This window comes from Lithobates pipiens, unplaced genomic scaffold (genome assembly GCF_037356315.1).
Source record: "Lithobates pipiens isolate NorthernLeopardFrog02 unplaced genomic scaffold, aLitPip1_a1.2 Scaffold_22, whole genome shotgun sequence".
NCBI classification, from domain to species: Eukaryota; Metazoa; Chordata; class Amphibia; order Anura; family Ranidae; genus Lithobates; species Lithobates pipiens.
The window spans coordinates 15978049-16004717 of NW_027507784.1; the positions used below are offsets into that span (position 1 = coordinate 15978049).

Sequence of the window (26669 nt, forward strand, 5' to 3'; positions counted from 1 at the left end):
GGGAGGAGGTCTGAGCTGTCTAGGGGCACTGTGATGAGGATTCGTGTTCCCGAGGTATCCTGAGAGATATTTCACCAGGCGTTTGTGACTCTGTAGTGGGGTCCATATCATGAGAACCCAGGAGGTGGTCTGTCTTGTCCAGGAACACCAGGAGGAGCGAGGGTTTCCCTGAGGCATCCTGAGAAATATTACTACAGTCGTGTGTGACTCTGTAGTGGGGTCCATATTGTGAGAACCTGAGAGGAGGACTGTCTTATCCAGGAACACCATGAGGAGGAAGGGTTTCCCCCGAGGCATCCTGAGAGATATTACTACAGTCGTGTGTGACTCTGTAGTGGGGTCCATATCATGAGAACCCAGCAGGAGGTTTGTCTTGTCCAGGAACACCAGGAGGAGCAAGGGTTTCCCTGAGGCATCCTGAGAGATATTACTACAGTCGTGTGTGACTCTGTAGTGGGGTCCATATTGTGAGAACCTGAGAGGAGGTCTGTCTTATCCAGGAACACCATGAGGAGGAAGGGTTTCCCCCGAGGCATCCTGAGAGATATTACTACAGTCGTGTGTGACTCTGTAGTGGGGTCCATATCATGAGAACCCAGCAGGAGGTTTGTCTTGTCCAGGAACACCAGGAGGAGCAATGGTTTCCCTGAGGCATCCTGAGAGATATTACTACAGTCGTGTGTGACTCTGTAGTGGGGTCCATATTGTGAGAACCTGAGAGGAGGACTGTCTTATCCAGGAACACCATGAGGAGCAAGGGTTTCCCCCGAGGCATCCTGAGAGATATCACTACAGGCGTGTGTGACTCTGTAGTGGGGTCAACATTGGGATGTGGGCAGGCATTCCAGCTAGAGGTGAGGGTCACTGAAGTCACTGGATATCAATGAACTGTCACTAAGGTGGAATTTTGTCAATATTTGGACTTGATTTATGAGTTTTTTGGTTGTGCTATACTATATATTTTGTTTATTATGCAGGCTGCTATGTTGGTTAGTAAATTAGTGATGCATATTAATTAGGATATATCAAAGCAATGATTAAACTCTCTTCACACTTCCGGTTCCGGCGCCGCATGAGCTAGCTGCGCTCCCGCCTAGCTCCCGCTGCAGAGCCCAACAAATCGGCCTGAAAATCCGGCTACAGCGGCCCCAGTGCTCCACCAAGGCTCCGGGTGGTCCCCCGCGATCCCCGCTCCTATGGATCGATTCGTCGAAAAGACGGGATCCCGCTCGTACGCGGCCGCGGCGGCGCCCGCGGTCCGGCCGCAAATTGAGCCCCCGGCGTCGGCCTACTCGGCTCCGGCCCACTCCGCTCCTCCTTCTCAGGCCTGTGCAGCAGATCGACCGGACACAGACATGGAGGTAAGCGGGGTCGCCACCCCAACACCCCCAGCTACCTCAGGTCCACCACACCACCGTGGGCACACTGTACAGCCCCCTCACAACCCTAATGCTGCTTCACACCAGCCGCCCCCTGGGGATGATGGACACACTAATCGCATAGCACAAGCTGTGGCTGCCCTGCTGTCTCCCATGATCACAGCTTCTGTGGAGAAAGCCATACAGGCTGGGATGTATCAAATCAAAGCCCAAATCACAGAGCATGCTACCAGACTTGATGACCTTGAACATAGAATCTCTGAGGCAGAGGATGATCTGTATCAATCCCAAGCCACTGAGCGATCGCAGGAAAAAGCGCTTCAATTTGTCTTCCAAAAGCTGGACGATTTAGAGAACAGATCCAGACAATCCAGCCTGCGTTTCGTTGGTGTCCCTGAATTGCTCCCCAACGCCAATCTGGGCGACTTTTGCGCGAAACGCATCCCGGAAGCACTCGGTCTTACAGGCTCCTTTACGGTGGAAAGGGCACACCGCATAGGATCATTTAATGCGGATCGCAAAACTCCCCGTCCTATCATTCCCAAATATCTGAACTATGCGGACAAAGCCGCAATCCTACAAGCATTCCGGCAGTCTTCCTCAGTGCAAGTCGATGGGGTCAAGATTTTGATTTTCGCGGACTATTCTATTGAAGTATCAAAAAAACGGAAAGCCTTCCAACCGATCTGCTCAGAACTGTTTAAATTACAAATTAAGTTCTCTCTGGCATTCCCTGCCGTGCTTCGTCTCAAGTCCCCCAAAGGGGAGCAACTGTCCTTCCAGGACCCCTCTGAAGCGGAGGCTTTTGTACGCTCACTTCGTTCAGATCCTTCCCTGAATACTCCTTTCAAGTCTGCCTCTACTCTCCGTGCCTTGGACCAGAGGAGCCCCAGGAAGGATTCCCCTAAACGATTCCGAGCTTCGGATCCGGACCATCGGCACCGCAACTTTCCCCGCTGAAAGTCCTCTATCCATCTTTCCCTCGTTTTACATCACTTTACACCGGGAGCTGATACTCTACTGGTCCTGTAGGCTTTGGTCAACGGACGCCACGAGTTTTCAACAAATGGCCTACTCCTCCTCGGCTTCACGCTCGCGTCCTTGGACGATTGTTCAGGTTTTTGTTTATTATACCACGTTTACAATCTTATCTTTGTACCGTTGATTCAGTTGTTGTATAGGATTTCATTGCCATACCGGCTTTTGTTCTGTTCCTCTACTTGTTTAGATTTTAGCATGACTCCACTGTGTATTGCTTCACCCGTCCACCTTTTACTCGTTACGCTGTGACACATATCCTAGTCCGGCGGGCTTCCAGCGACACTACGACACTGCCCGCATTTTACCCCTGCTCCTGCGGGGCTCTGCTGGAGAGCTTCCCCCTTATGCACAGTGAACTCATGCGGAAAAAAGAGAAGTACATGCTGGTGTTTATTTGTTTGATTATTATCCTTTTATTTTTATTGTTTACCCCCCATGCCCTTTTTTCTCCTGCCCTTCCCTGGTTCCTTCCCCGTGACTTGTTGGGTTCTCTCCTCCACCAGTCAAGCTTCCCTGGTCAACACCTTATGCCCTGTACCACCATTGATCTCGGCCTAGGTCTTTTAACCACTTCAATACAGGGCACTTAAACACCTTCCTGCCCAGACCAATTTTGAGCTTTCAGCGCTGTCGCACTTTGAATGACAATTGCGCAGTCATGCTACACTTTACCCAAATGAAATTTTTATCATTTTTTCCCCACAAATAGAGCTTTCTTTTGGTGGTATTTGATCACCTCTACGGTTTTTATTTTTTGCGCTACAAATAAAAAAATACCGAAAATTTTGAAAAAAAAAATGTTTTTTTTTGTTTCAGTTTCAAACCTTTGTAAATAAGTACGTTTTCTCCTTCACTGATGGGCACTGATGGGGCTACACTGATGGGCACTGATAAGGTGGCACTGATGGGCACCAATGTGGCACCAATGAAGTGGCACTGATAGGCGGCACGGATGGGCGACACGGATGGGCGACACGGATGGGCGACACGGATGGGCGACACGGACGGACACTGATAGGTGGCACAAATTGGCACTGATAGCTGGCACGGATGGGCGGCACGGATGGGCATGGATAGGCAGCACAGGTGGGCATAGATAGGCGGCACAGGTGGGCATAGATAGGTTGGCACAGGTGGGCATAGATAGGCGGCACAGGTGGGCATAAATAGGCGGCACAGGTGGGCACTCAGGCGGCACAGGTGGGCACTCAGGCGGCACAGGTGGGCACTCATAGGCGGCACAGGTGGGCACTCATAGGCGGCACAGGTGGGCACTCATAGGCGGCATCGGTGTTATAGTAATGGATGCCAATCAGTGCCAAACAATAATGCATGCCAATCAGTGATGCCCATTGTGGCCACTGATTGGCATCCATTATGGGCACTGATTGGCACCCATTGTGCTGACTGGCACCCTGGTGGTCTAGGGAGGATTATGTATTTTTATTACCTTGGCACCCTGGTGGTCTAGTGGTGTCCCTGGTGGTCCAGTGTGGGCATCCTCGGGGGGGCTGTGCTGATAATCGATCAGCACAGACCCCCCCTGTCAGAGGAGCAGCCGATCGGCTCTCCTCTACTCGCGTCTGACAGACGCGAGTGAGGGAAAGCCGATCACCGGCTCTTCCCATTTACACTGTGATCAGCCGTGATTGGACACGGCTGATCACATGGTAAAGAGTCTCCGTCGGAGACTCTTTACCGAGATCGTAGTTGCCGGGTGTCAGACTGACACCCCGCAACAACGATCGCCGCGATGCGCGCCCCCGGGGGCGCGCAGCGGCTCATTATCCTAATCACGTCATATGACGTCAGGTTAGGATAATGAAACCACTTTGCCGCCGTCAATTTGTAATAGGGCGGGCGGCAAGTGGTTAAATATCCTCGATCACCTGTATCTCATATCCTGCCATTCACACCCACTGATCCCGCTCCTCTTAGAGTAGTCTCCTGGAATGTGAAGGGTCTCCGCTCTCCCCAAAAGAGAATGAAGATCCTTCGACACCTTAAAAGACTCAAAGCAGACATTGCCTTATTACAGGAGACCCACCTACACGCTTCCGATTTTCCACGCATGCAAAAAATGTGGGTGGGATCAGTTCATGGAGCCGAGTCAGTGGGTCGGAAGGCCGGGGTATTGCTCTTGATTCACAAAAACCTTCCCTGCACAATTCTATCCACTCTCTCGGATAACATGGGTCGTTTCTTCACCGCTGAGGTACGGATAGGCACTAAGGATATGTTTATTTCCACTATTTACGCCCCTAATAACCCCTCTAAACAATTCTACTCTGAACTTTCTTTGTGGTTACTTAAATTCACCCACTTACCTCATTTAGTAGGGGGTGACTTTAATGACGTTATGCACTCTTCGATTGATAGATCCTCCTCAAAAAAACAACCGCAGAATGACTCCTTAATGATCCCTACTCTCTTTGCCTCCACCATGGATTCCCTACACATGACAGACCTTTGGCGTCTCAGCCACCCTACTGACAAAGAATTCACGTTCTATTCCAGCCCCCATAAATCCCTAGCCAGACTTGACCATTTTTTTGGTTCAGACGACCTCATAACCTTGGTATCCGAATCTGAAATCCACGACATAGCCGTTTCTGACCATGCCCCAGTGGCAATCTCCCTAGACAGACTGGATCTCCCTCCACATCCTAACCTTTGGCGCTTTCCAGCTTTCTTAGCTAATAATTCAGATTTTCTGACATTCATGGATAAGGCCTGGGCGGAATACTCCTCCGCAAACGCCTTACATGCGGCTGATCCGAATCTTTTTTGGGATGCGGGGAAAGCGTACCTTAGAGGTCGCATTATCTGTTATGCCACATCCTTTAAACACAACACTCTCAAGCATTACAAATTAGCCAGTGCCAGGCTACATGCTGCCCAACGTCAGCTCTCGTCCTCCAATTCCACCTTGCATCATGATGAGTGGGTTGCAGCCAAGTCAGCTTTTGATACCTGGGCTGACACTCTTGAACGTTCAAAGAGGGCTCACTTGGCTGCTACCCTTCATAAATATGGCAATAAAGCCGGAAAACTCCTCTCCAGGCTTTGTAAAGGAGGACATCGCCCCACCCACATCACATCCCTCCGGGATCACACGGGACAGACACATTCTTCCCCACAAGCCATAAACGAGACCATGCTGAAATACTACACTGATCTTTATGCACCTGACCCCATAGTACGAGAAAAGGCTCAGGCTTTTTTAGACAATGTGACACTTCCCACTCTATCGGCACAACAATTAGAGACCCTCAACGCCCCCATCACTCTTGCTGAAATTTAATCTACCATTCGTCATCTGCACCCTCATAAAGCGCCAGGCCCAGATGGCTTCACGAGTGACTTTTACAAAAATCTCACCCATATTGTAGCGCCCACTCTCCTCTCGGTTTACTCCTCCATTTGGGCAGGGGGTCCCTACCTCCCATCCGGGAATCAAGCGGTAATTAAGCTTCTCTCTAAGAAAGGTAAAGACCCGTTACAACCCGGCTCTTACAGACCTATCTCCCTTCTTAATCTAGATGTGAAAATCCTCTCCAAGATTGTCGCCACTAGGTTAGCTGATATCCTCCCCCATCTAATCCACCCTGCCCAATCGGGCTTTGTCAAAGGTCGGACAGCCACTCTAAACATACGCAAAGTTTTACTCGCTCTTGAATCTGCCAAACAGGACCCCAATGGTTCCTATGCTATTATTACATTAGATGCTGAGAAAGCTTTCGATAACGTCAGTTTCGACTGGCTATCCATGACCCTATCTAAATTAGGTTTCTCAGGCCCATTCAGTCACCTAATTTCCTCGATGTACTCCTCTCCAACCGCCCGTTTGGTAGCGGCAGGCCTCCTCTCACCTAACTTCCCCTTACACAAAGGTACCAGGCAGGGATGCCCCCTTTCCCCTTTACTTTTTAACATAGCCTTGGAACCCCTTTCCAGATACCTATCTCATTCAGCTCCCCTCCAGGGCATAAAAATTGGAGGCATGGAACTCCGCACATCCCTGTTCGCTGACGACATCCTTATTTTCACTTCTAACCCCTCACTTGACATTCACACCATTAAAACTACATTTGACGAGTTTAGGTTGTGCTCAGGGCTTCGCATTAATTATACTAAGAGTGAAATTTTACCCATTGGCTCCCTCTCCACTCCTCCCTGGGTCAGTGACTCCCTATTTTCTGTAGCATCTTCTTGCATCACCTACTTGGGAATCAAAATTGGTAAATTGCCTTCTTCTTTATATCAGCTAAACTATCCCCCTTTGTTAAATAAAATATTGCAAGAATTGACCAACTGGATGGATCTGCCCCTCTCGCTCATGGGAAGGTGCCACCTTGTAAAAATGGTCAGCTTTGCCAAACTATTATATCCTATGCAAACTCTTCCTCTTCTGCTCAAACACAAAGATGTTACTTCTTTGGAATCTGCTATCTCTAAATTTTTATGGCACGGCAAAAGACCACGTATTGCTTTCAAAAAATTACACCTTCCCAGGGGCGATGGGGGTATAAGTCTACCTAACATTAGGTTATATAATTTAGCCTGTTTACTCAGAACAAGCCTAGACTGGATTACACATTCGTCCAGATACTCTAATTTTGATTTGGAATCCGCTATGGCTCGCCCTTTCTCATTGTCCGCCCTGTTACATTGCCGCTGGAAGTCGGTACCCCTCCCCCACCAACACAACCTAGTCTTCAGAGACACAGCAATAGCATGGAGAGAATCTAGAAAATTGGCCGGACTTACGCCTTTCTTATCTACGCATTTACCCATTCAAGGTAACCCATGTTTCACTCCAGGTCTCCATTGTAAGGCCTTTTCCGAATGGTCGGCACGGGGCTTGTCCTTTCTTTCTTCTTTGTGCGACTCCATCTCCGGCAAACCGCTCCCCTTTCAGAAAGTGAAGGACGCATTCCTGATTCCCTCTTCTCACTTCTTCTACTACCAACAATGCATCAGCTACATTGCTCATACTTGTAAGGAGGCCTCCCGTCGATTCCAATCAAGCTTCATGGATCAGCTGATACGCAACGAATCTTTTAAAATATCGGATATCTACAAGCCGCTTCTACAATGATCACAGCCACCTGCTTCCTCCACCTCTTTTGCACGATGGTCCTCTACATTCCCAGACTCAGATCTTGTCCATAAAATTCTGCTCGGACTAAACAAAGTCCTCAACCTGACGCCTAATGAAACCTGGAGGGAAACCCAGCTTAAGATTGCCCACAGGGCCTACATTCCTTTTCTTTCTTCCAAATCATCATCAAATGGGGCCTCCTGCCCTCATTGTCATCTTCCGAAGCCACACCTCGCTCATCGTTTATGGTTTTGTCCCGTTATCTCTACCTTTTGGGACCAGGTCTTGGCCTTCATTTTTGATGTGACCTTGATGAAACTACCTAGAGAACCTCTCCTCCTAATCTTTGGTTATTGGGACCCTATCCTGCTACCTTGGTCTACCTCAACAAGCGCTAGACCCTCTCCAGGATCTCTTCCTACACGAGCTACAGTGGACTGGACCTTGTTGTGCTTACTGTTGGCCCGCCGTCTCATACTACGATTCTGGCTCCTGCCTTCTGGCCCTCCAGCCTCCCAACTCCGCAAAGACCTTCTATCACTCCTATACACAGAGAGGCTCACAACGGACTTCTTGAATGATAAACAAAAAGCTGACTTTCTTGCCAGATGGCAACTATTCATGACCACAAACGTCTCTATGCAAGACCAACGCGAGCTGGATCAACTCTCCTTCATCTACAAGGTCCCGCTCCTTTCCTGATGCCAATGCGAGTCTCTGATGCAGAGGCCGAAACCCTCCCCATCAAGACTCTCCTCAGACCTCTCCGCAGTTCTCCAATTCGCCAGGAACCCCTTTCGGACTTTACCACTGAACCCCCCCTCCCTCCCTTTGTCCCCCCTGTTTTTCTCTTTCCTCTTTATTTTAGTCAACACATCGCTTTCTAAGTTGCAGCTAGGCACTTGGCCCCTGGGGTACTGGTTTTATTTTTTTTATTTTTTTTATATATCGTTATTGACTGTACTATTTAGGGTCCAAAACAGTAGCTGATCTATCTATCCAGTCTGGTCATTGTTGTTTAGTTTTTTTTTCATGATAACTCTGTCTTGGTACGTTCTACACTTTGTGGTTCTATGTCGCCCCAGGACGTGACTTTGATATGACCTTGATGCATATCTTGTCTTTAATGATCGTGCCTGATCATAAATCTTTGTATTTTCTTTATTTTCCTAATAAAAATTATTAAAAAAAAAAAAAAAAACTCTCTTCACTAGTGCAGAGGTCACTTCCATTTAAATCCCACAAACTGTTGGGTCTTTCTGGAAAATGTGTTTCCAGACATTTTGTATTCAGTTCATGTAAACATAAACCTCACCTGTCTGTGAGTCCCCTGGAGTCCATCTGAAGCCACCTCTTTGTCACCTTTGCCGCCATTGTCACATAGGCCCTTGCCATTTTGTGGAGGTTCTGTCTTCAATGAGGATTTAAGGTCATGTTCACCTTTAGTTTTCTCAGAGGAGGAGTCGCATTCTTGATGTAGAACACTTTCATGTGGACTTGCCTTGTTTGTGTCAGTGTTGCTTTGTTGATGTGGAACCTCCTCACTTTTCTCATTTTGGTCTTCTTCACAAGTGTTGTGCTGTGATGTGACTCCAGAGTCATCAGGAATTGTGTCACATGGTGGGATTTTGTATTCTTCCTTCTCATCATCTGGAGATGGGTGGGACATGTCCTGTAATATCAAGATTTTGGTCATATATAAACCTTTTAAAACTATTATAAACATACAAAACATAGACACGGAATGGTTGATTTACTCTAAAAATGTTTCCAGACTCTAGTTGTTGGTCTCACCATTTTACTGAGAGGAGGAAAAGAAAAAAAACTATTTACTGGGCAGACTATAGGGAAACATTATGCTGTGGTGGTGGAGAACATAAATAGGAATAATTTAAAGGTAATGAAGATAAACTAATTTGTTAGACAAATTTACCCTCTTACCTGTCAATTGGGATCTGAGAGGATAAAATCTATCATCTACTGTATCCCAACAATCACCCAACTAGTAGGCACAAGAGGGAGTAAACAAACAAACGAAACTGTATTATTTCCCCATACAGTGCCCTCTAGTGGCAGAAATGTGCATTTCTCTTGTTTGAGAACTGTATTCAGAAGTACAGTGTTACTTAAATTGTATTCCAGGGTTTGCCTGTCTTCAGCTAAGAGAGCTTGCAATAATTTAATATTTTACATAAAATCACAGATATCTTTCATTAAGGTCTTCATGTTATATAGTTTGAATACCATGTCATAGATATATTATTTATCAATAAAAACAAAAAAAACAAATGCCACACTCTTTTCTTTTTTTCCAATTTTTCCAGAAAACAAAAAATGTTTTTTTTTGATCAGTCACGTCACAGAAGGAAATTGATTCTGCAATTTCATTTGATTCAATTGACTTTTACTTTGCATTCAGTCAACTATTTTGTAAAGCTCCATTCCAGGAAGGTTCAGTAGTATTGCTAGAAAATGTCCCTTCTCCTGTGTATGTTTCAATGTGAGTTAGGGACCTTAGGTTGTAAGCATCTTGAGGGACAGGGACTGAATGTAAAATACAGGTGATACTCGAAAAATTAGAATATTGTGCAAAAGTTAATTTAATTCTCTAATACAACTTAAAAGGTGAAACTAATATATGAGATAGACTCATTACATGCAAAGCAAGATAGTTCAAGCCGTGATTTGTCATCATTGTGAAGATTATGGCTTACAGCTCATGAAAACCCCAAATCCACAATCTCAGAAAATTAGAATCTTACATGCAATCAATAAAACAAGGCTTGGTGAAACTAATATATGAGATAGACTCATTACATGCAAAGCAAGATAGTTCAAGCCGTGATTTGTCATCATTGTGAAGATTATGGCTTACAGCTCATGAAAACCCCAAATCCACAATCTCAGAAAATTAGAATCTTACATGCAATCAATAAAACAAGGCTTGTACATAGAACAATATCGGACCTTTGAAAAGTAGAAGCATGCATATGTACTCAGTACTTGGTTTGGGCCACTCAATGCGGCGTGGCATGGACACTATCAGCCTGTACCCCTGCTGAGGTGTTATGGAAGACCAGGATGCTTCAATAGCGGCCTTTAGCTCTTCTGCATTGTTCGGTCTCATGTCTCTCATCTTTCTCTTGGCAATGCCCCATAAATTCTCTATGGGGTTCAGGTCAGGTGAGTTTGCTGGCCAATCAAGCACAGTAATCCCACAGTCATTGAACCAGGTTTTGGTGCTTTTGGCAGTGTGGGCAGGTGCCAAGTCCTGCTGGAAAACGAAGTCAGCATCCCCATAGAGCTCGTCTGTGGAAGGAAGCATGAAGTTCTCTAAAATCTCCTGGTAGACGGCTGCCCGGCTGCCTTGGCCCTGGACTTAATGAAGCACAGTGGACCAACCCCAGCAAATGACATGGCTCCCCAAATCAACACAGACTGTGGAAAGTTCACACTGGACTTCAAGCTTCTTGCAGTGTGTGCCTCTTTTTCTTCCTCCATACTCTGGGTTCTTGGTTTCCAAATGAGATGCAAAATTTGCTCTCATCAGAAAAGAGGACTTTGGACCACTGAGCAACAGACCGGGTCTGTTTTTTTTAGCCCGGGTAAGAAGCTAAAGCCACCCCAATTGCTGGTGTTCTGCTGATCCTCTGTGCAGGAAGCTGTAGCAATTACAGTCGGTGCACTGTGCCATCTGCACAGTGTGCACATAAAGCTACCCCAATTGCTGGTATTCTGCTGATCCTATACCACAGGCAGGCAGCTGTAGCAATTACAGTTGGTGTATTGTGCCATCTGCACAGTGTACACCTAAAACTACCCTAATTGCTAGTGTTCTGCTGATCCTATCCGCAGGCAGCTGTAGCAATTACAGTCAGTGTATTCTGCCATCTGCACAGTGTGCACCTAAAGCTACCCCAATTGCTGATGTTCTGCTGATCCTATACCGCAGGCAGCTGCAGTAATTACAGTTGGTGTACTGTGTTCTCTGCACAGTGTGCACATAAAGCTAGTTCAATTGCTGGTGTTCTTCTAATCCTATACCGCAGGCAGGCAGCTGTAGTAATTACAGTTGGTGTATTGTGCCATCTGCACAGTGTACACCTAAAACTACCCTAATTGCTAGTGTTCTGCTGATCCTATCCGCAGGCAGCTGTAGCAATTACAGTCAGTGTATTCTGCCATCTGCACAGTGTGCACCTAAAGCTACCCCAATTGCTGATGTTCTGCTGATCCTATACCGCAGGCAGCTGCAGTAATTACAGTTGGTGTACTGTGTTCTCTGCACAGTGTGCACATAAAGCTACCCCAATTGCTGGTGTTCTTCTGATCCTATACCGCAGGCAGGCAGCTGCACTAATTACAGTCGGTGTATTGTGCCATCTGCACAGTGTGCACCTAAAGCTACCATAATTGCTGGTGTTCTGCTGATCCTATACCGCAGGCAGCTGCAGTAATTACAGTTGGTGTACTGTGTTCTCTGCACAGTGTGCACATAAAGCTACCCCAATTGCTGGTGTTCTTCTGATCCTATACCGCAGGCAGGCAGCTGCACTAATTACAGTCGGTGTATTGTGCCATCTGCACAGTGTGCACCTAAAGCTACCATAATTGCTGTTGTTCTGCTGATCCTATATCGCAGGTGTTATATTCTTAATATCTAAATTTTAATTGGCTTTATTATACTTTATTTAAAATATGAATATTCCATAATGTGTGAAAGAAAAGTTTGAGTCAATTAATTCTATGTTATGACGTGCGATGATTGAAAATGTAAACATTTAAAACCTGTCAGGATTTTGATAAATGTTGTTTATGTTTAACTTCCCCAGCTCATTATATATATATATATATATATATATATATATATATATATATATATATATATATATATATATATATGCTTTTAGAAATCTATCCTATGTAAAATGAGATGATGTTTAAAGTCTAAAGTTCTTTCTCCCCTCCTACATCCTGACAGATGTTAGATTGCTATAGTAATCACTCATTAGCCCACACTTCTGTAAAGGAGGAGTTATCTTTCGGGCGGGAAATTAGAGACTTTGGTTGATATAGTCATAAGATTGGGGGTCTGTCCTTCTCTTGAACATTTCTGCAGCTAGAAGGAACATCTCTGAAGGACACATCTCATGCACACAGATTTTTTAGCATACAAAGGGTTATTCGGCCATTTTAAATAAGTACAATAGACCACATGGCTTGATATATTGATAAGAAAGAAAGATACTAATGATTATCATTGTACTATTTTTGTAAGTATTCTTTTCTATTTAAATGTGTACAAATAAATACACATTTTTGAATTACGCTGACTCAGAACTCATTAAGGAAATCCGTCTCACAATCTCAATCAGTCTCACCAGATATATATAAGAGATATATATATAAGACAATTGAAATATTTTTTACATTGCGAGCGATTTTTTACATTGGCTCAGTCATCCAGTCAATCATAAGTCGAAAGTTTTTTTTCCACTTCCATCCTTTGATCAGAGGGGAATGAAGTGATGAACAGAAATTAACTTCGCAAAGATTGAAAAGAACCTAGAAGAAAATTTGATCGATTGACTGTGAAAGACCGGAGAATTTCAGATATACAGAAGTCTTGACAGACTTGAATTTCGAGTACAGCGGGGAAACTGACGAGTTTTACATTTGGTGAGTAGAAAAGTAATATGGAATTTGTAGATGTTTTAGCTGATGAAAGTACATTAGAATTTAAAGGTTTATCGAAACAGGTCTCTGATGCTGTTTTATGGAAATCAATGTATGATCAATGCTTTCAGGCAAATGCTGACATTATTTACAGTCGGTGTATTGTGCCATCTGCACAGTGTACACCTAAAGCTACCATAATTGCTGGTGTTCTGCTGATCCTATACCGCAGGCAGCTGCAGTAATTACAGTTGGTGTACTGTGTACTCTGCACAGTGTGCACATAAAGCTACCTCAATTGCTGGTGTTCTTCTGATCCTATATCGCAGGCAGCTGCAGTAATTACAGTTGGTTTACTGTGTACTCTGCACAGTGTGCACATAAAGCTACCCCAATTGCTGGTGTTCTCATACTAATAATACTACAGGCAGGCAGTTGATTCTGCTAGATGCAGTACATACTTCCCAGCTTTGTGCAGCTACATCTCCCTGCAGGCCATTAGTATGTCTGGAAGGCCAACAAGGAGAGGCAGACACTCACGAGCCAATAAAAAAGGGCAAGCAGGCCCTGATGCTAGAGGCAACAGTGCTGGTTGTGGACACGGTGCATCCTTATCAGCATGTGGCCATGGGACACGCTTGTCCTTATTTTCTGCAGTTGGACGTGTTGAGCCACAATATGCCGAAGAATTGGTAGAGTGGATGACCAAGCCGTCCTCATCCTCCTCATCCTCTTTCACCCAGGCTCAGGGTACTGGCAAAGCTGGTTGGCTACCATGCACAGCTGCACCAGATTTTGCACTCTTTGGTTTAGTAAATTAACCCTATGATGACTAGTAATCTAATCTTTTTAAATGTATAAAAGAGTACTAAAGGTCCATTTAGGCAGTGCAGTTCTCTAGCTCAGTGGTCACTTCCCTGTAAATACCTAAGTCTGTTAGGTCTGCCTTGAAAATATTTCTCCAGACATTTTGTATTCAACTTCTGCTGCAAACTTAAACCTTACCTGTCTGCAAGTTCTCTGGAGTCCATCTGAAGCCACTTCTTTGTCACTTTCTCTGCCATTGTCACAGAGGCCCTTGTCATTTTGCATTTCAATCTTTGATGAGGTTTTCAGGTCAAGTTCAGCTTTTGGTTTCTCGGAGGAGAACACACATTCTTGACGTAGAACGCTGTCATGTGAACTTGCTTTGTTTGTGTCAGTAATGCTTTGTTCATGTGGAACTTCCTCAGTTTTCTCATTTTGGTTTTCTTCACAAGTGTGCTGATGTGATGTGACTCCGGAGTCATCAGGAATTGTGTCACTTGGCAAGATGTTGCTGGATTCTTCCATCTCAACATCTGGAGATGGGTGAGATGTGTCCTGTAATATCAAGTAATATTTACAAGCTTAATAAATTTAAAAGGCATAGTCACATGATGATTATAATATGTGAACATGCTGAATGATCCCGGGAGGAGGTCTGAGCTGTCTAGGGGCACTGGGATGAGGATTCGTGTTCCCGAGGTATCCTGAGAGATATTTCACCAGGCGTTTGTGACTCTGTAGTGGGGTCCATATCATGAGAACCCAGGAGGTGGTCTGTCTTGTCCAGGAACACCAGGAGGAGCAAGGGTTTCCCTGAGGCATCCTGAGAAATATTACTACAGTCGTGTGTGACTCTGTAGTGGGGTCCATATTGTGAGAACCTGAGAGGAGGACTGTCTTATCCAGGAACACCATGAGGAGGAAGGGTTTCCCCCGAAGCATCCTGAGAGATATCACTACAGGCATGTGTGACTCTGTAGTGGGGTCAACATTGGGATGTGGGCAGGCATTCCAGCTAGAGGTGATGGTCACTGAAGTCACTGGATATCAATGAACTGTCACTAAGGTGGAATTTTGTCAATATTTGGACTTGATTTATGAGTTTTTTGGTTGTGCTATACTATATATTTTGTTTATTATGCAGGCTGCTATGTTGGTTAGTAAATTAGTGATGCATATTAATTAGGATATATCAAAGCAATGATTAAACTCTCTTCACTAGTGCAGAGGTCACTTCCATTTAAATCCCACAAACTGTTGGGTCTTTCTGGAAAATGTGTTTCCAGACATTTTGTATTCAGTTCATGTAAACATAAACCTCACCTGTCTGTGAGTCCCCTGGAGTCCATCTGAAGCCACCTCTTTGTCACCTTTGCCGCCATTGTCACATAGGTCCTTGCCATTTTGTGGAGGTTCTGTCTTCAATGAGGATTTAAGGTCATGTTCACCTTTAGTTTTCTCAGAGGAGGAGTCACATTCTTGATGTAGAACACTTTCATGTGGACTTGCCTTGTTTGTGTCAGTGTTGCTTTGTTGATGTGGAACCTCCTCACTTTTCTCATTTTGGTCTTCTTCACAAGTGTTGTGCTGTGATGTGACTCCAGAGTCATCAGGAATTGTGTCACATGGTGGGATTTTGTATTCTTCCTTCTCATCATCTGGAGATGGGTGGGACATGTCCTGTAATATCAAGATTTTGGTCATATATAGACCTTTTAAAACTATTATAAACATACAAAACATAGACACGGAATGGTTGATTTACTCTAAAAATGTTTCCAGACTCTAGTTGTTGGTCTCACCATTTTACTGAGAGGAGGAAAAGAAAAAAAACTATTTACTGGGCAGACTATAGGGAAACATTATGCTGTGGTTGTGGAGAACATGAATAGGAATAATTTAAAGGTAATGAAGTTAAACTAATTTGTTAGACAAATTTACTCTCTTACCTGTCAATTGGGATCTGAGAGGATAAAATCTATCATCTACTGTATCCCAACAATCACCCAACTAGTAGGCACAAGAGGGAGTACACAAACAAACTAAACTGTATTATTTCCCCATACAGTGCCCTCTAGTGGCAGAAATGTGCATTTCTCTTGTTTGAGAACTGTATTCAGAAGTACAGTGTTACTTAAATTGTATTCCAGGGTTTGCCTGTCTTCAGCTAAGAGAGCTTGCAATAATTTAATATTTTACATAAAATCACAGATATCTTTCATTAAGGTCTTCATGTTATATAGTTTGAATACCATGTCATAGATATATTATTTATCAATAAAAACAAAAAAAACAAATGCCACACTCTTCTTTTTTTGCAATTTTTCCAGAAAACAAAAAATGTTTTTTTTTGATCAGTCACGTCACAGAAGGAAATTGATTCTGCAATTTAATTTCATTCAATTGACTTTTACTTTGCATTCAGTCAACTATTTTGTAAAGCTCCATTCCAGGAAGGTTCAGTAGTATTGCTAGAAAATGTCCCTTCTCCTGTGTATGTTTCAATGTGAGTTAGGGACCTTAGGTTGTAAGCATCTTGAGGGACAGGGACTGAATGTAAAATACAGGTGATACTCGAAAAATTTGAATATTGTGCAAAAGTTAATTTAATTCTCTAATGCAACTTAAAAGGTGAAACTAATATATGAGATAGACTCATTACATGCAAAGCAAGATAGTTCAAGCCGTGATTTGTCATCATTGTGAAGATTATGGCTTACAGCTCATGAAAACCCCAAATCCACAATCTCAGAAAATTAGAATCTTACATGCAATCAATAAAACAAGGCTTGTACATAGAACAATATCGGACCTTTGAAAAGTAGAAGCATGCATATGTACTCAGTACTTGGTTTGGGCCACTCAATGCGGCGTGGCATGGACACTATCAGCCTGTACCCCTGCTGAGGTGTTATGGAAGACCAGGATGCTTCAATCGCGGCCTTTAGCTCTTCTGCATTGTTCGGTCTCATGTCTCTCATCTTTCTCTTGGCAATGCCCCATAAATTCTCTATGGGGTTCAGGTCAGGTGAGTTTGCTGGCCAATCAAGCACAGTAATCCCACAGTCATTGAACCAGGTTTTGGTGCTTTTGGCAGTGTGGGCAGGTGCCAAGTCCTGCTGGAAAACAAAGTCAGCATCCCCATAGAGCTCGTCTGTGGAAGGAAGCATGAAGTTCTCTAAAATCTCCTGGTAGACGGCTGCCTTGGCCCTGGACTTAATGAAGCACAGTGGACCAACCCCAGCAGATGACATGGCTCCCCAAATCAACACAGACTGTGGAAAGTTCACACTGGACTTCAAGCTTCTTGCAGTGTGTGCCTCTTTTTCTTCCTCCATACTCTGGGTCCTTGGTTTCCAAATGAGATGCAAAATTTGCTCTCATCAGAAAAGAGGACTTTGGACCACTGAGCAACAGACCGGGTCTGTTTTTTTTAGCCCAGGTAAGATGCTAAAGCCACCCCAATTGCTGGTGTTCTGCTGATCCTCTGTGCAGGAAGCTGTAGCAATTACAGTCGGTGCACTGTGCCATCTGCACAGTGTGCACATAAAGCTACCCCAATTGCTGGTATTCTGCTGATCCTATACCACAGGCAGGCAGCTGTAGCAATTACAGTTGGTGTATTGTGCCATCTGCACAGTGTACACCTAAAACTACCCTAATTGCTAGTGTTCTGCTGATCCTATCCGCAGGCAGCTGTAGCAATTACAGTCAGTGTATTCTGCCATCTGCACAGTGTGCACCTAAAGCTACCCCAATTGCTGATGTTCTGCTGATCCTATACCGCAGGCAGCTGCAGTAATTACAGTTGGTGTACTGTGTTCTCTGCACAGTGTGCACAAAAAGCTAGTCCAATTGCTGGTGTTCTTCTGATCCTATACCGCAGGCAGGCAGCTGTAGCAATTACAGTTGGTGTATTGTGCCATCTGCACAGTGTACACCTAAAACTACCCTAATTGCTAGTGTTCTGCTGATCCTATCTGCAGGCAGCTGTAGCAATTACAGTCAGTGTATTCTGCCATCTGCACAGTGTGCACCTAAAGCTACCCCAATTGCTGATGTTCTGCTGATCCTATACCGCAGGCAGCTGCAGTAATTACAGTTGGTGTACTGTGTTCTCTGCACAGTGTGCACAAAAAGCTAGTCCAATTGCTGGTGTTCTTCTGATCCTATACCGCAGGCAGGCAGCTGTAGCAATTACAGTTGGTGTATTGTGCCATCTGCACAGTGTACACCTAAAACTACCCTAATTGCTAGTGTTCTGCTGATCCTATCCGCAGGCAGCTGTAGCAATTACAGTCAGTGTATTCTGCCATCTGCACAGTGTGCACCTAAAGCTACCCCAATTGCTGATGTTCTGCTGATCCTATACCGCAGGCAGCTGCAGTAATTACAGTTGGTGTACTGTGTTCTCTGCACAGTGTGCACATAAAGCTACCCCAATTGCTGGTGTTCTTCTGATCCTATACCGCAGGCAGGCAGCTGCACTAATTACAGTCGGTGTATTGTGCCATCTGCACAGTGTGCACCTAAAGCTACCATAATTGCTGGTGTTCTGCTGATCCTATATCGCAGGTGTTATATTCTTAATATCTAAATTTTAATTGGCTTTATTATACTTAATTTAAAATATGAATATTCCATAATGTGTGAAAGAAAAGTTTGAGTCAATTAATTCTATGTTATGACGTGCGATGATTGAAAATGTAAACATTTAAAACCTGTCAGGATTTTGATAAATGTTGTTTATGTTTAACTTCCCCAGCTCATTATATATATATATATATATATATATATATATATATATATATATATATGTAGCGGGGTCTCTTTAAGAACTATAAAACTACTGTTCCCAGAACCCCGCTGGTTCCCAGGATGCTTTGAGTTATGTCTCAATGCTCATGGGGGAGGATATATAAGGAGGGGGAGAGGCCTAGTTCTTCCTCTTTGGACACCCCCCTCTCTCCTAGCAAGAGGAGGTCTGTGCTGGACTGCTGAAAGCACAGGGCCTGAAGCCTGGGCCTTGTGCTCTTTTCCAAAGAGCTCTCTGCCAGCTTAGTTGCACCTGAGAGACATTTTTTTCATCTTTGCTGCAGTACACCAGAAGGATTGAAGACTGGGAGGTCGGTGGATTCCTGTTCCTAGACGAAAAGGCAGAGAAACCGGACTTGGACTTGTCCGAGTGGTGAGAGCTGTTTAAAGACAGATGCTTTATCTTTATTATACGTTTGGATTACAAAGCTGTTCTTCAAGTGCACCACCGAAAGATTGCTAGCGAATATTGTTTTACTGGACTTCCATTTAGATCAGTCAGGCCTGACTGCATAGGTAGACAGTGCTGGGTGTTTACCCATGTGGGGAAGTAGCTGAAAAAGGGCAGCGCTAGAGTTGCATAGCAATACTTTATTATGCTGATTGCTCTATTTATCTTTATTACTGGTTACTGCAGGGACCTGATTATGTGTTGCAATCCAAATGTTTGATTCATGTTATTCCTTTTATAAAAACAATAAGTAAAGTCAGTTATATACTTTCAAGGATTGTCTATGAGCTTGAGTTATCCACCCACGCACACACACATATTTAGAGTATAAGCGATTTAATGTGTATTGCTAGATACTAACTGTGCCAAAGTGGGTAGAGCAGGTTGCCGGGGGGTTGGCGGAGCTGTGCTCAGGACCCAAACCAAACTTGCGGCCCTCTTAAGTGAGGGTATCGCTATACGTGGGGGCTCGTAAATCCGGGATTTCTGAGACAGCGGTGAACACGCCAGAGGTACCGGCATGGACCCACAGGGAGTCAGAGCGTGGTGTGAAGCGGCTAAGGCCGACCCAAGTCAGTCAGTGGTCATTAGCCTCCCAGGGGAGAAATGGTCGACAGAGACCGTAGAGGAGTTAATGAAGTCAGTGTCCCCAGACCATGAACCATGCGTGATGGAGATAAAATCAGACCCAGACATCTCATATCAGTATGCGCTAGTGGAATACTGGGATGGGATGCCGGAGGCTTGCAAGCGCAACCGTGTACGGACACAAGACAACAGATCCTATAGGTTGGCGCACGCAACAAAGGAGGAGCCATCGCCAACGGGATCACCGCAGGCTGCGGCCCGTATCTCACCCGAGAGTCTCAGATCAGCACCGGCCACCCTTAGCGCAGAACTGTGTGCTGTCCTGGGGGAGATTGTGGCCCAGTGCAAGAAGGATCCCACAGATTACCCGATGTCGGGGTACAGAAAACTCCAGATGTTTTCAGGGAGGAAACCTGTACCTTCGGAAGAAGAGGGATTTGAAGATTGGTTAGATAGCGCAACTCAGGCACTAGAGGAATGGGAAGTTCCAGAGCGCAGAAAGAAGCAGAGGATTGTGGAAAGTCTAAAGGGGCCTGCTCTAGAGGCCGTACGCAACCTGAAGATGAGCAGGACAGACTGTAATGCGCAGGAGTACCTAGATGTACTACAGACTGTGTTTGGTGGGACAGAGAAAATCTCTGAGCTTGCTTATCAGTTAGAGCATTGCTACCAGAAGAAAGGTGAAAAACTATCAGACTACATGGGACGTTTAGATAAAATCTTGCATAAGATGATCCTAAAGAAGGGGATCAGCCCAGGAAAAGTAGATGAGGCCCGTACTCAACAGGTACTGAGGGGAGCTCAACCCATGGATCCTATTGCATGGACACTGCGTGCCCGACAGGATGGGAAGAGTCTGGAGTACACTGACCTCATCCGAATGATCAGAGAGGAAGAGGCCCTACTGGAAGAGAAAAGGGAAGAAGATCTCACCGAGCCCGTCAACCAACCGGTAGCAATAGTTACACCGGCCATGACTCCCGCTAGAGATAAGGAGCTGGACACTTTGAAGTTACAGATGTCCCAGGTGATGGAGATGTTGACTGCTATGATGGCGAAAGGTCAAGGGGGAGCCAAGAAACCAAGTCCTAGAAAGGAGTTGTTTCCAGATACACCAACACCAAGCCCCACTCGAGACCGAGAAGAGATGCTATGCTACAACTGTGGGGGCAGTGGCCACTTCGCCAGTAGATGTTCCAGTCCCAAGAAGAAGAAGATAGATAACCGCCAGCCGGCGGGAAACTTCAGAGGGCCCCGGTGAGGGAGTCAACCGGGTGCCCATGTCTTTCAGTGAACTCCAAACTGAATAGAAGGAAGAGAGAGAGAGAAAACCAGACCCCTCAGAAGGAATGCCTACAAATAAGAGACAATAACATCCCTCAGCGGGTTTGTACTCCCATTACTGTGGGGAGGGTCAATGCATACCAGGTTCGAAAAAGAATAAAGTCTAAAACCAACTGGATGAAGACGGGTCCCCAGAAGAGGGTGGCCTCAACCCGGCCTTACCCAGAAGAATTGGTCGGCCCGTCCCCCACTGTCTCCATCCAGGTGGAAGGAGTCTACACGAAGGCCCTCCTGGACACTGGAGCTCAAGTGACTTTGTTGTACAGAGACTTCTATGATAGGCACTTGAGCCATTTGCCTATACAGAAGATAGAAGAGCTGGAGATATGGGGCCTGGGAACTCAGAGTTTCCCCTACGATGGTTACCTGCCCATAAAGCTGACCTTCGATCCATCTGTGGCGGGGAAAACAGAGGTGTTTGACACCCTGGCAGTTGTGTGTCCTAGACCGCCCGGGGCCAGCAAGATGTCCCTCATCATAGGGACCAATACGGATCTGGTGCGAAGACTTCTGACCCCTCTAGTGGAGACGAGTAACCATCAAGATCCCAATATCCATCCCATGCTGAAGACAGCCTACCAACGGTTGGTCCTAGAGCAGAAGACCCCAGGAGAGGGGATAGGGAAGGTGTGGAGACTTGGGAGAGAGGGAGTGGTGCTGCAGCCCGGAGAGGTAGCCTGCCTCAGGGCCACGGTGAAGCTTACCTGGGAGCAGCCTGGCCCCTTTGTCATGCTGGAATCCGATCCAAGGGAGGATCACTCCGGCCTGGAAGTGATACCGGAAGTGATTTCAATCAAGGCCCTGAAGAAGGCTCGAGGAAGAGTCCCAGTGAGTGTGAGAAACCCTACGGAGAGACCCATAGAGATCCCTGCCAGAATGCTGTTGGGGCAGGTGAGCCCTGCGGCCCCAGTCAGCTGGTCAGAAGTAAAAGGAACGGGTGCAGGAGGAGATGTTTGGGAAAAACTTTCCATGGAGAACCCGGACCTACCTGGAGCCTGGAAGGAGAGAGCCAAGGCCCAGCTGACTAGATGGGAGAGGATTTTCTCAAAGGATGAGTTTGATGTGGGATGTGCCAGGAGTGCCACCCACCGAATCTGCCTCCAAGAAGACAAACCCTTCAGGGAAAGGGTTAGGCGGGTCCCTCTAGCTGACCTGGAGGATCTGAGGGAGCAGCTTGCGGAGTTGAAGAAGACTGGTGTGATTCGGGAGTCTAGAAGTCCCTATGCCTCCCCCATAGTGGTGGTCAGAAAGAAGAATGGGTCGTTGAGGCTTTGTATCGACTACAGGACTCTCAACAGGAGGACCATCCCTGACCAGTATACCACACCGAGAATAGAGGATGCCCTACAGAGTTTGGCTGGTGCCAAGTGGTTCAGTGTAATGGACCTCAAGAGTGGGTACTACCAAATCCCCATGCACCAGGAAGACCGAGAGAAGACAGTTTTCATAACCCCAGTGGGATTCTTTGAATTCAACAGAATGCCTCAGGGCCTGTCTGGAGCCCCTGCTACCTTTCAACGCCTCATGGAGAAGACCGTTGGAGACATGAACCTCATAGAAGTCCTTGTGTACTTGGACGATGTCATTGTCTTCGGGAAGACTTTGGAAGAACATGAGGCCAGGTTGGAGAAGGTGTTGAGAAGACTCAGCGAAGAGGGACTCAAGCTTTCTCCCGAGAAGTGCCGGTTTTACCAATCCTCTGTGAACTATCTGGGACACATAGTGTCTGAAAAGGGAGTGGCTACAGACCCTGAGAAGTTGGAGGCAGTTACCTCTTGGCCAAGACCGACAACAGTCACAGAGCTCAGATCTTTCTTGGGGTTCTGCTCCTATTATAGAAGATTTGTTAATGGGTTTGCCCGGATTGCCAAGCCACTAAACGAATTGCTCAAGACTGAAGGAGAAGAGGATGGCTTGGGACCTAGGAGGGCCGGTGAGTCGGTTCAAGATCAGTGGAACCCAAGGTGTGAAGAGGCTTTCTGAACCTTGAAGAGGAGCCTTACCACGGCCCCAGTCCTGGCCTATGCCGACCCCACCAGACCATATGAGCTACATGTCGATGCCAGTCATGAGGGCCTAGGCGGAGTGCTCTATCAAGAGTATGAAGGGCAGCTGCGACCAGTGGCCTATGTGAGCCGGAGCCTGACTCCCTCCGAGAAGAACTACCCCACTCATAAATTGGAGTTCTTGGCCCTCAAATGGGCAGTAGTAGACAAACTGAAGGACTATCTCTATGGGGCGGAGTTTACCGTAAAGACAGATAACAATCCTCTGACCTACCTCTTCACTACTGCAAAGTTAGATGCAACCGGACACAGATGGTTGGCTGCATTATCCGGATTCAACTTCAGTCTAAAGTACAGACCAGGGGCTGGAAATAGGGATGCAGATGCCCTGTCCCGAAGATCTCATGTCATGGTCAATGACTGGGAAGACTGGACCCAGGTAGCACCGGAAGGAGTGCGAGCACTCTGTCAGGGTGCTGAGTTTCAAGCAAGAGGGGGCCCCAGAGCAGAGGAGATAGGAGTCACCGCAGAGGGAGTCCCTCAACCCTACTGTGGGGTAACTCAACTAGCAGAGGAACTCCTGCCAAAGCTGTCCAGAAAGGAGCTGAGCTATGACCAATTGGAAGACCCCATGGGGAGATTGGTCCTTGAAGCTTTGGAGAACGAGAATCCAGAGGGACTTCGACATCACCCTTCCAAGGAGGCTCGCCTGCTGAGGAAAGAGTTGGATAAGCTACAAGTACATCAGGGAGTGGTCTACCGAAGGGGCCCCTCTGATAACTCAGAAGATAAGTGGCAGTTGTTTCTCCCAGAGAAGCACCGAGAGACGATACTAATTGCCTTACATGACCAGCATGGCCATCTAGGGGCGGAGAGAACTTTCCAGCTTGTCAGAAGCCGGTTCTATTGGCCCTGTATGAGGGCAGAAGTGGAGGAATATTGCCGTTCTTGTGCACGATGCATCCAGAGGAAGACTCTACCCCATCAAGCTGCCCCAATGGGCCACCTACAGAGTCAGGGTCCAATGGATCTGGTGTGCATTGACTTTCTCTGCCTCGAACCCGATTTGAGTGGATTGGGAAATGTTCTGGTGGTAACCGATCATTTCACCCGTTATGCCCAGGCTTTCCCCACCAAAGACCAAAAGGCCTCCACTGTGGCCAAGGTGCTCATGGAAAAATACTTTGTCCACTATGGATTACCACAGAGAATCCACTCAGACCAAGGAAGGGACTTTGAGAGTCGTCTGATCCGGAACCTACTGGACTCATTGGGAGTAGAGAAGACCAGGACTACACCTTATCATCCACAAGGAGATGCCCAACCTGAGAGGTTTAATCGGACCTTACTAAACATGCTTGGAACTCTAGAGACAGAGAAGAAGCAACACTGGAGCCAACACATATCAGCTCTGGTGCACGCTTACAACTGCACCACAAGTGATGTGACGGGTTACTCCCCCTACCGGCTCATGTTTGGGAGAGAAGCAAGATTGCCGGTGGATCTGGCCTTTGGCATTTCCCTAGACCATGCCTCTGCTACCTCCCACAAGGGATATGTGGACCGACTTAGACACAATTTGAAAGTGGCCCATGAACGAGCTCAGGCGGCCTCGGACCAAAGGGGAGCCCGCAACAAGAGGAACTTCGATCTGAAGGTTCGAGTGCAACACCTGCAGCCTGGGGACCGTGTACTGCTACGCAATCTGGGGATCCCTGGGAAGCACAAGCTTGCTGATAGATGGAGATCGGAGCCCTATGTCATTTGCAGAAAGCTACCTGGATTGCCTGTGTATAAGCTAAAACCAGAGGGGAAAGTGGGGCCCTTGAAGACTTGGCACAGGAATCATTTGCTCCCGCTTACTGAAGCAGTCAGAATACCTCCAGTGAGAAGTCCACCTGAATCTGTTTCCATTCTGGATACCCCGGGACCTAGCACTCGGTCTCAGACCTCCAGGGTTAGAGATGGACAAAATTCCCAACGAGGTGAAGGTGAAAAAGGAGAGCTTGAGTGGCTGTGGCCTTCATCAACTCCAGGAAATTCTGCCATAGATCTCCCACATACTGAGGATACACAGGATGGGACACTGAACCCAGAAGCTACAGAGTTCATTCCATCTAGTGGTGTGCCTGAAGGCTGGAAAGATATCCCTAGCATTTACTCAGAAGAGGAAGGAACCAATGTTCCAGAACCAGTGATGCTGTCAGAATGTGTTCCTGAAGTAGAGCCTGTGGCACCAGAGCCTGAAGTCCCAAGAGAACAGAGAGCTCGCCGAGTTGTGAGACCCCCCAAGAAGCTAACCTACTCTCAAATGGGGGAGAGCTCTGAGGACTCTGTTGTGACTGCTAGAAGAAGTGCTGAACGCTCTAATCCTTCCACTGACCATTTGGTGGAGGGCAACCCCAGCTCACTCTCTGGCACAGTTAGGCAGGCCACTCATGTCAGTGTGACCTGTGGGACAGGGAATCCCACCTCTGAGTTCTGGTGGAAATTCCCTGTACCAACATCATACTCAGCACTTTCAAAATTGGTACAGGATATGTGTTAAAAGTTTATCTTTGGGGACCAAAGAGTTTAAGCGGGGGGAGTGTGTAGTGGGGTCTCTTTAAGAACTATAAAACTACTGTTCCCAGAACCCCGCTGGTTCCCAGGATGCTTTGAGTTATGTCTCAAAGACTCATGGGGGAGGATATATAAGGAGGGAGAGAGGCCTAGTTCTTCCTCTTTGGACACCCCCCTCTCTCCTAGCAAGAGGAGGTCTGTGCTGGACTGCTGAAAGCACAGGGCCTGAAGCCTGGGCCTTGTGCTCTTTTCCAAAGAGCTCTCTGCCAGCTTAGTTGCACCTGAGAGACATTTTTTTCATCTTTGCTGCAGTACACCAGAAGGATTGAAGACTGGGAGGTCGGTGGATTCCTGTTCCTAGACGAAAAGGCAGAGAAACCGGACTTGGACTTGTCCGAGTGGTGAGAGCTGTTTAAAGACAGATGCTTTATCTTTATTATACGTTTGGATTACAAAGCTGTTCTTCAAGTGCACCACCGAAAGATTGCTAGCGAATATTGTTTTACTGGACTTCCATTTAGATCAGTCAGGCCTGACTGCATAGGTAGACAGTGCTGGGTGTTTACCCATGTGGGGAAGTAGCTGAAAAAGGGCAGCGCTAGAGTTGCATAGCAATACTTTATTATGCTGATTGCTCTATTTATCTTTATTACTGGTTACTGCAGGGACCTTATTATGTGTTGCAATCCAAATGTTTGATTCATGTTATTCCTTTTATAAAAACAATAAGTAAAGTCAGTTATATACTTTCAAGGATTGTCTATGAGCTTGAGTTATCCACCCACGCACACACACATATTTAGAGTATAAGCGATTTAATGTGTATTGCTAGATACTAACTGTGCCAAAGTGGGTAGAGCAGATTGCCGGGGGGTTGGCGGAGCTGTGCTCAGGAC

General features: G+C 46.2%; 2 protein-coding genes across 2 annotated transcripts in view; one reads left to right on the forward strand and one right to left on the reverse strand.

Moving 5' to 3' along the window:
- Nucleotides 1-26669, forward strand: part of LOC143923342 (kinesin-like protein KIF13A) — a 511776-nt gene that overhangs the window by 234336 nt on the left and 250771 nt on the right. The window lies entirely within an intron of this gene.
- LOC143925166 (uncharacterized) overlaps nt 8819-26669 on the reverse strand; it is a 92224-nt gene continuing 74373 nt past the window's right edge. Inside the window, exons 10-12 of the mRNA XM_077449781.1 lie at nt 15331-15687; nt 14206-14562; nt 8819-9196 (exon numbers count right to left, since the gene is read on the reverse strand). Coding sequence (XP_077305907.1) covers nt 8819-9196; nt 14206-14562; nt 15331-15687 — 1092 coding nt within the window. The remainder of the gene's footprint in view (nt 9197-14205; nt 14563-15330; nt 15688-26669) is intronic.